This window comes from Sinocyclocheilus rhinocerous, unplaced genomic scaffold (assembly GCF_001515625.1).
Source record: "Sinocyclocheilus rhinocerous isolate Xijiao unplaced genomic scaffold, SAMN03320098_v1.1 scaffold3306, whole genome shotgun sequence".
In the NCBI taxonomy this organism is placed as follows: Eukaryota; Metazoa; Chordata; class Actinopteri; order Cypriniformes; family Cyprinidae; genus Sinocyclocheilus; species Sinocyclocheilus rhinocerous.
In genome coordinates this window covers 14,376-24,288 of record NW_015640049.1, presented here as the reverse complement: position 1 = coordinate 24,288, position 9,913 = coordinate 14,376, and the positions used below count along the sequence as shown (strand labels likewise).

Below are 9,913 nucleotides of genomic sequence, written 5' to 3'. Positions count from 1 at the left end.
GCATTGGATAGCTGGCCAATCAGAGCACACCTCGCTTTTTCAGACCGATGAGCTTTGTAAAAATCGACGCGTTTCAGAAAGGCGGGGCATAGAGGAGAAACAATAATGTACAGTATGTGGGAAATAATGTGTTTTTTGAACCTTAAACCGCATAAACACATTTCATTACACCAAATACACAAAATAATGTTCTTTTTAGCAACATCATATAACCCCTTTAAAGTGCAAATAAACTACTTGCATCGCCAACTACTGGCCTGGCATGAATAATACAGCATTCAGAATGAATAATACAGTCAGTGGTCGTTTTCGTGGATCATTTTGACAACGTTGTCAAAATGAAATTTTTCAAAAACGCAAATGAAAAGCTTTTCCATTTTACGTAATATTGTCATGTAAATGTACCCTTGGTCAGATAAAACCAGTCAATTGTTCAAAATACGAAACACAACAAACTAAAGATATAAGAAAAATTCTATCATTTACTATTTAATATAATAATAATTATTATTATTATATTAACTATTTATTGAATGGGTGTGCACAGGTATGGGTTGGTGTATTCAACACTGAGATATAATTACATACAGTTTCAGCCAATAAATAAGCAGTTATAAAGACCCTTAAATAAAAATACAACGACCCCTTTGCTAGATTTTAATGAATCTAATCAGTGACCTGTTATCACTTTTGTTTGATGGGCTTCATTCAGTGTTGACATGATTTACACAGAATTCATCCTTCTGATGTTTCATGAACGAATGACTAAATTATTTAATGCAATGAGTGTTCCCTAACAATAAACCAAATAATCCACCACGTTTACTCTCTTTTTGGATGCGAAGTTGCAGAAGAGCAGTTGTTTTCATGATCTTCAGACTGGTTTGTTTACTCGGAGAACACAGACGAGTGGTGTGCTTGTTGATTGGGAGCGTTTCTTCTCATGCTGACATGATCTTTTGACCGCCGTTAGGACCAGCGGCCGATGGAGGCGAAGTTTCGGCTCATGTCGTACGTGTATTCTGCATTCTGATGTTTTCCCCAGGCTCCAAACGGGACGACAATGACTGTGCTGTTGTCCTCCGAGCCGTACTGCAGAGCCTGAACAACACAAACACACACTTGAAGAACCTTATGGCGAGTTCACACTGCACGATTTTAGCCCGATTTTTCACTCGCCGACAGGTTTTGCGAAATCGCCGACAAATGCCTGAAATCGGAGGCAAATCGGTGCTCGTTCACACGAGTGACAATCACGCAGTGTGGATTATCAAAGACGCGATCTGAGGGAATCGCCGATACGTCGCCGACGCCCGTGAAATATTTGGCATGCTCAATATCTGGAGCTGTCGGCGATTCACAATCACGATGACCTACAGCCAATGAGAGACCAAGAGACAGGGCAGCGGGAAGTTCGGGGAGGAGTTATATGAAACGTAGTTTGCGGACCAGTGTTGCCAAATCCACTATTGCCGCCGGTTGTTTTTTATGTCAGCAGGTTGAAGCGACCCCAGATTTTTACTGGGGGACCCCCTCGAAAGCGATTGGGCTATTTTCAGGCTAGTTTTGAGTAGTAATTGGGTGGGTTTTGTAGCGAAACCTGGCAACCCTGCACCAGACAGAGCTGTCGGCGATTCTTCCTATTGTGAAGTCATGCGGTCTGTACCCTCCTGTCGTCGTTCCATCGTGCAGTGTGAACACAGCAACAACTGAATGCTACCCCAGATAGTCGTTCAGTGTGAAACCAACAGTGACGCGACGTCTTTGAAAATCGTGCAGTGTGAACTCGGCATTAGTTGTGCTTCAAAAGTTATAGCTCCGCGTCAGATTTGACTTTTTCAGACTATTTCCCCCTCACCTGCTCAGCGATGACGTTTGCCGCCTCGGTGGGGTCGTGGCACTGGTTGATGATGTCACAGATCTCCTGGTTGGTCATGCTGAAGTTGATGCCGTCGGTGGTGAGAACCAGGAAAGAGTCGTGAGCGTGCTGCAACTACAGAACAATGAGAGCAGATTCACACTGATTAAGAGGCAAATTCTGCACATGGAAACACAGCCACCAAAATTAAGCTTCATTTCATGTCAATTAAACATTTGAAATGGCACAAAATGAAATAAAGCACAATTTCAAGGCCTGACCTTTATTTTGAAATTATGCAATGAAGTCATGTGAAAAGAGCGTACTAGAGTTAGAGTGGTCTCTGGTTCTGCGATCACGCCGCTCTTCTTCAAGTCGAAGTCTCCGATGCTGCGGGTCATTGCTAACCGGCCGTTAACATTAGCCTGACCAACGCTATTCCAGGTCACAAGCCCACCACTCTGACGAATTCTACACACACACACACACACACACACACACACACAGATGTTACTTACAACTGGTGATATCGATATACACTCAATCAAAACTTTGGGGTCGGTAAGATTTTTTTAAATGTTTTTAAAGAAGTCTCTTCTGCTCACCAAGCCTGCATTTATTTGATCAAAAATACAGTAAAAACAGTAATATTGTGAAATATTATTACAATTTAAAATAGCTGTTTTCTATGTGAATATATCGCAAAATATAATTTATTTCTGTGATCAAAACTGTATTTTCAGCATCATTACTCCAGTCTTCAGTGTCACATAATCTTCAGAAATCATTCTAATATGCTGATTTGCTGCTCAAGAAACATTTCTGATTAAATTTATTAAAAACATTTTTGTTATTTCAAATAAAATAAAATATAAGAGTTAGATGAAACACACTAAATGAAAATTAGAAATGCTGTCTTGGCAACAGGGTTATTATAGTTAACTAATACTAAAACCATAAAAACAATTTAAATATATTTTAGCTAGTTGACAAGGCAATATTTTTCACTATAACTAAAAATGAATAAAAAACTATATAGGCATATTTAATATTAAAAACAAAATGACTAAAACTAAAATGAAAGTGAAAATGGAATATAGCCTATATGTGTGTGTATAGATAGATAGATAGATAGATAGATAGAAACCTAATTCAAAATATGAATAAAATAAATAGCTATAATTGAAATAAAAATAAAACCTAATAAAATAAAAAAGGAAAAAGAAAAACTAATAAAAATTACAAAAGCACATAATAAAATATCTAACTAAAATTAAAGTAAAAACTCATTATAAAAAATAAAAGGTAAAAACTTTAATAGTATATAACTAATACTAAAATAACAGCTAACCACAAACAGACACAATATGACACTTGATTTCAATATTTTGTATTTTGTACGGGACATTTATTTTAAGTGTCCCTTCAGTGTCCAAATCATTTTTACTGTTTGATTATTGGCATTTACAGGCTATGCCAAGGTATTTCACCCGAAAAGCATGTTATTAGCATAGTACTGTGTCCAAACAGTAACTTAAAACAGTAATTTTATTTAACCGATACACAGAAATTGCTCTGTAAATAACCACATAGCCAAACGAACGCTTGTGTAGCACTGCATGCACATTTCTTACAGACGGGAGCCGTAATGTGAGTTGCAGGTCTTTGCGTTTATTAATAGCGCATACGCAGAGCGCTCTCGTATCACTACACATACCAGATGATGTTATTCTTGAAGCGCTGGTGTGTGTGTACCTGTGTTTCTCATCTTTCCTCTCTGGCGTGTGGTCGTCGGTGAGTTTGCGTGCTTTTCCCTTCCTGCACAGCAGAGCTCGACTGTCTCCGACGCTGGCGACGACCAGCTCGATCCCGTCTCTCAACAGCGCCACCGTCGCCGTCGTGCCCACCATCATGAGGGAGGCTGAACCACATGCATAAACACACTTTACTGAAGTGTGCATGGGTGCATGAACTGATAGATGAACAGTGTTGGGGAAAGTTACTTTTAAAAGTAATGCATTACAATATTGCGTTACTCCATAAAAAAGTAACTAAGTACGGTACTTAGTTACTTTTTATGGAACGTAATGCGTTACGTTACTTTTGCGTTACTTTTTAAATCTGGACACGGCTCGCTTGTTTGTTTTTAAAATAAAAAAGTTATATTTTTGGCAAATATAAAAGATAAAGGATATTTGTGTTGTTTAACATTTAATTATTGCAGGTTTGCGTCATATTCTGATTATTTTTATTAATTTTGAGGAATACTGAATCACTTTACTAGTTACTTGAAAAAGGTAATCTGATTACGTAACTCGTGTTACTTGTAATCCGTTACATTACCCCCAACACTGTAGATGAATACTTTGAATGCAATGCAAGTTGCTTTGGATAAATGCGTGTGCCAAATGCATAAATAGAAATGTTAATCTTTCATACCGTTGCCGTACATCTGCAGCTCCGCAGCCAAAGCTGCGTCTACTTGCAGGAACGCTTTAGACAAAACTGCTTGTAAATCTGTTTCCACCTCCAAACAATCCCTACAAAACACAAAATCCTCATTTCATTTACGATGATGTATTTTTAACCCTTATATTAGATCCCGGGTCAGTTTGACCTGTAATGCATTTTCAAGTTGTTGGAAATACTAGTTAACCTAGGATGTTTTTCTCATTTAGGGTCATGAACATGAAAATGAAATGTATCCGGTTTTGAAGGCATACATTTTTATCAGTTCATGCATTAAATCAAACCCATGATCTTGCTAGCACTATATGCTCTAATGAGCTTCAGGAAAGAACACAAAAATTAATGTAAATAAATACAAATGGTACATTTAAAAAACAGTTTATAATATAATTATGTTTATAATATTCACATTTTTAAAATAGGTGTTAAAATAGTTTTTAAAAATATGCTCTTTTTAATTTTTTTGTAATGTGTGAGAAGAATCAATGTTAACGGTTTACTGTTTTTACCAGTTTGTTAATTAAATTTTAATTGTTGCCAAATATTTAAAATACTGTTTAAAATATTCACATTTTGTATTTTTTAAATAGTTGCTAAATAAGTAAAAAAAAAAAAACATGTTCTATCGTTTGTTAATTAATAGTGTTAATGTTAATTAATATACATAATGTTACATGTTTACTTAATTTAGTTTTCTTTTTTTTTTAAATAGATATATTTAAAATATGCTTTATAATATTCACATTTTGTATTTTTTAAATAGTTGTTAAATACAGTTTTTAAAAAACGTGCTCATGTTTATTTATTCACTAAAGTGTGAGAAGTCAAACGTAAAAAAACAAACAAACAAAAAAAACCTTTATTTGAGGAATATTTCTTTAAAAAATGTATTTTACCAAATCAAGTCAAATATTGTTACAACAAATATCCATCTTAAAATTACATTCAAAACTGATTTTAAAAAAGATAATTACTGTTTCCTATTCCTTGTGTACTATTTATATGTATGAAAAAAGGGACAACATATATTGCACATCTTTACCTTGTTTTCTTGCAGCTTCCCGCGTGTCCCGTGATTCTGCGAGAAGCAACTGAACGCGTCTGAAACTCAAATGGGCGCAAAGCCTCTCTGGCCGTCTATAAAACAATCTCTTCTTTTTCTACATTCTGAGATCCCATGAATAATTAATACGTGGACAAAGGTATTAGAAGATATTTTAATGCAATCCATATTTAGATCTAAATAGCAAAACTCCAGAATATCGTCTTAAAAATGGACTGACACAATGTGTGCTGTTTTTGGTGTGCACACTGTACATTTACTTTTCATTAAACTTTGTGTAATTATTATGATTTCGAAAGGCATATTTTATTAATTCTTTTTATTTCATATTTTAAACAAATGGTTTAAACAAAAAGCACCAAGTTCCAACACAGGTAAGTCTTGATTTAATTATGTTTAACTTATACTCACACTTTTTAGTAAATGTGTGAATTTGAGTTCAAAAGTAACATTTGAAATAAAAAAATTGTATTTGTTGGTGTATGACACAACCGATGCCATTTTTATGTTTTCAAGAAAGGTTTCCGGACTATTTTTTTGTCCATTTTATTTTTATATATATATATATTTTTTTTTATTTTTTATTTTTTATTTTTTTTAAGATATTTAAAATATTGTTTATAACATTCACATTTTGAACTTTCTTTTAAATATTTGTTAAATGCAGGTTTAAAAAAACATGTTCTATAGTTTTTTTAATGTGTGAGAAGAATGTCAATTAATATATATATATATATATTAATGTTAAATGTATACTGTTTTTACCAGATTTTTAAATGTAATTTAGTTTTAAAATATTTTACATTTGTTTGTAATATTCCCATTTTGAATTTAAAAAAACTAATTGTTTTGATTATAGTATTTAAAAACATGTACTTACACTTATTTATGTATTGTTTGTAGGGGTGTGACGAGACACTTATCCCACGAGACGAGACGAGACGAGACACAAGACTGGGTTCACAAGAACGAGACGAGACGAGATTTTTAGACTTTTTAAAAGAAATCCTCAATGATGAAATATATAGGGAAAAACAGTCTTTTATTCTTATGAATTAAAATCATGAAACATACATTTTCACATCAATTTATTAAAAGTTTAACAAAAATTACATGTTTAGGGCCCTATGAAATGTTTTATTTTTTCTCACCATATTATTTGTATTTTTTATTGTTACCAAATTCTGTGTTTTAGCATGTCTAATTATTTGAATGCATAAAACAACTTAATTTATTCATTTTTTTCTTAAAGTAGCCTTATGAATTTTTGTAGTAGTAGTATTAGGCTATGTACATTCTACTGAAAAATAGTTATAGGCACAATGTCTTCAAATCAAACCGGACTTTTATTTTGACGGGTTGCCGTGAATACCTTTACAGTTCTGTGTATGAGATATGACGCTAATTTTACTCAAATCAAACGCTAAAATGCTCATGAAATGACTCTCAGAGCAGCTGGAGATGATTCATGTGTTTACGTCCACATTTAGTGAGACGGCAGACGCTGAAATCACCGCGAGTGTCACGCTCGCTTCAGTGTGTGTGTAGTAAATGAAACCGCGCGTCTGCGCCATTCATTAACAGAGACAGGCAGAACATGCAGGATTCATATTTAAATAGATTTTTGCGGCTTAATATTTACAGATACTAGTCCATATCGTGATTTGATTTAAGTGTAATGACCTACTTTTGATTAATTCATTCAAAATTTGACAAATTCCGTGACATTCCGCGTTAAACTGTGAATTCTGTTTTTATGACTGGATAAAGACTACACTGCGTAATTTTCCCGCTTATCATGCGGCCACTTGCCTGATGTGAACACAAAATATCTTGCATACCACCACTTGTGAACGAGCCAGTGTAATGCAAATATATCTTGAAAGGTCTGCGCGAGGATATCGTAACGTTCTCGCGAGACCAGTCAGATCTCGCGAGACACATCGGATCTCGCGAGATCTCTTGCCACGAGATCTGGTCACACCCCTAATTGTTTGTAATCAGTGACAAGTATTAATGTTTTTACCAGATTTTTAATTTAGTTTAGTTTTAATTAAAATTTACTTATTTTGTAAGAATTTTAAACAAAATTTTAAATAAATAAAAAAGTTTTTTTATGTTTGAGAAATATATGAAGAGTTCATTTGCAAAAACAGATAACTCCGTTTTTAACAATTCTCAGGAATCTTGCTTTTTCATTGTGCATTCCAATTAATCTCAATCAAATTGCAGTTGGGTTATTTTGATTAAGCTAAAAAATTACTAAAAAAAACAGCTAACTAACACAATAAAACACAATAAAAACATGATAACATAATAAAAAGCATGATTTTTGAAAATAAAAAAAAACGGAGTTATCTGTTTTTGCAATATGTGTGTGTGTGTGTGTGTGTGTGTATATATAAATAAATTAATGTGCATATGTTAATGTTAAAAGTTTGCAGATTTTTTTTTGTGGGGTTTTTTTTTTCATAGTGAGATTTTTTTTTTTTTATCCAGTTAGGGTCTATTTGACCTGGAAAACTGTAACCAGAATTTTAGCATAATACAAGGGTTAACTGAACTGAAGGTCACTCTGTCCTGTACCTGATGTGCTGCTCCATGTGTTTGTGACAGAAGTCGGCGGCCTGTGGTCCTCCGTGCCCGTCGAACAGGGCAAAGTACAGTACGTTATGCATGAGTTTGTTCACTTGGAAACGGTCCTCGTTGTCGCGCCGGCGGCCGATGTGGGAGGCGCAGCCCACCTTGGACAGGCTGATTTGAGGGATGGGGGTTCCATAGCGGATGCTGGGAGGCAGCAGGATGGGCTCCTCTATCCGGTTATCCCAGATCCCAAAGGAATCCCACGTGGCTGGACGTCCGCTTCCGTCCGCGTCCAGACGAGTGCTGTTCCACCGGACGCCAGGCATGGTCGGGTCACGCATACACGCACACCTGGCGCTCCAGCCCACCGAGGACAGGCTGCATCGGAGCAGACGGGACAATGAGACGGCTGAGACGGACATTGAGACGATCTTCTGTTCCTCAGATGGGACTCCTGTGGATAAAATTAAAGTTATAGTTAGTGGTGTTTGCTAAATCCCTGACCCCAACCTGGGACGTCTGATGAAGAAAAGTCTACTACGTCCTTTAAAAAAAGAAAGAACGAGCTGTGTTCAACCAAGTCTCTGCCTTTCTCACACATTATTTATTATACTATTATAATTCTGACTTTCTGACTTCTGATTAACAAAAGCAAAAAATGCCTCTAACACTAGCTTGCATTCTTTTTCTATTCTATCTGTTTTCTTTTTATTTATTATATTATTTAAAAAAAAAACTTGCTACCTGTACTGCATTAAGCTAACTGAGACTTGTTATAGCACTTGCATATCATTGCTCTTTTGTTGATTTTGATTGCGTCCATTGTCCTCATTTGTAAGTGGCTTTGGATAAAAGCATCTTCTAAATGTCTAAATGTAAATTATTCATTGAAGTCTGTACGTGAATGTTGACCTGAATGACCCCTAGTGGCCTCTTGAGGCCAAGTTCACATGCATGCACTGTGCATCACTGCTGACCTTTGTGAGACATGCGTTTCGTGTCCAAACACATGCCAGCACAAGACCATAAAAGTGAAATCACTGGATCATGTGACACTGATGTTTCATCATAACAAGACCATGTTCTGCAATGAATGTTAATGTTGCCAAATGCACAGGAATGATTTAAATTGCACACAGCAGTTATATAAATAGATTTTCTTCTTTATATAGTAATACTAAAAAATATTTTTATTTTGCTAATTTGAAATGTATTGTAGTTTTGATTCAAGAATATTTATTTTTATTTGGTTATTTTTTTTACTCCTGCCACACTTGTGCTCTTTTCTAAACCTTAATTTAACTTTATCCCTGTATTATGTGAAAACAGTAAAATAATTTAATTAATTGATTGATTTAATTCATAAAAGCCGAATTTAAGCCGCAGTTAAACCTCCGTGTATTTTATGTCAGTGAAGACATTTTTTCACCTGATGCGTCAAAACAGCTGAATGTCACCGCTTATTATAAACATAAAAAACTATTTACAGCAACTTACCTACTGCAAATAAGCAGGTTTACCATTTAGTTGACAAAGTTGTCAAAGTCAGTGTCCGACTCGGTCTCCCGTCCAGCTGGAGTGACAGAAGGTGTGTCAAAACCTAGACGCTACTAGTTAAATTGTTCAGGTGACCGATAAACTAGTCCTGCTCCAGGGGGCGCTTGGCGGCTCAAAAGCCGAATTTAAGCCGCAGTTAAACCTCCGTGTATTTTATGTCAGTGAAGACATTTGTACACTAAAATCTATAATCTGTTAAATCGATTAATTCAACTAATTTGAACCTGAGATAACAAAGGAAATACTCCGCGGCAATGTTTACGAAATTATTTTGGAGTAACTCTAATCAGAATAACGCAAACGGCTGTGATTGGTCGATCCTGAGCAGCGCTTAGAAAAGTAACAGGTATCAGGCGTCACGTGCCGCTTCAGAAGCGGGTCTG

At 35.4% G+C, this 9,913-nt stretch overlaps 1 protein-coding gene across 2 annotated transcripts; it reads right to left on the bottom strand.

Moving 5' to 3' along the window:
- Positions 1 to 217: 217 nt before the first annotated feature.
- Positions 218 to 9,567, bottom strand: LOC107752423 (protein phosphatase 1K, mitochondrial-like). Of its 2 annotated transcripts, none has more exons than XM_016568378.1 (7): positions 9,471 to 9,567; positions 7,977 to 8,427; positions 4,298 to 4,398; positions 3,614 to 3,779; positions 2,185 to 2,329; positions 1,859 to 1,993; positions 218 to 1,101 (listed from the first exon to the last, which is right to left on the bottom strand). In XM_016568378.1, the coding sequence occupies exons 2-7, from the start codon at positions 8,393 to 8,395 to the stop codon at positions 970 to 972; spliced, it is 1,098 nt and encodes a 365-aa protein (XP_016423864.1). In that variant the 5' UTR covers positions 8,396 to 8,427; positions 9,471 to 9,567; the 3' UTR covers positions 218 to 969. The 2 variants fall into 2 exon arrangements, with proteins under 2 accessions (XP_016423864.1, XP_016423865.1); XM_016568379.1 differs by having other exon boundaries at positions 9,494 to 9,556.
- Between the last annotated feature and the right edge of the window lie 346 nt (positions 9,568 to 9,913).

Excerpts from the sequence above, each read along its gene's own strand:
- LOC107752423 (XM_016568378.1), bottom strand. The coding sequence starts at position 8,395 with ATGTCCGTCTCAGCCGTCTCATTGTCCCGTCTGCTCCGATGCAGCCTG. Across the intron at positions 3,780-4,297 it reads GCTGCAGATGTACGGCAACG|CCTCCCTCATGATGGTGGGC; the intron begins GTATGAAAGATT and ends CATGTGGTTCAG. Across the intron at positions 1,102-1,858 it reads CAAACGTCATCGCTGAGCAG|GCTCTGCAGTACGGCTCGGA; the intron begins GTGAGGGGGAAA and ends TGTGTTGTTCAG.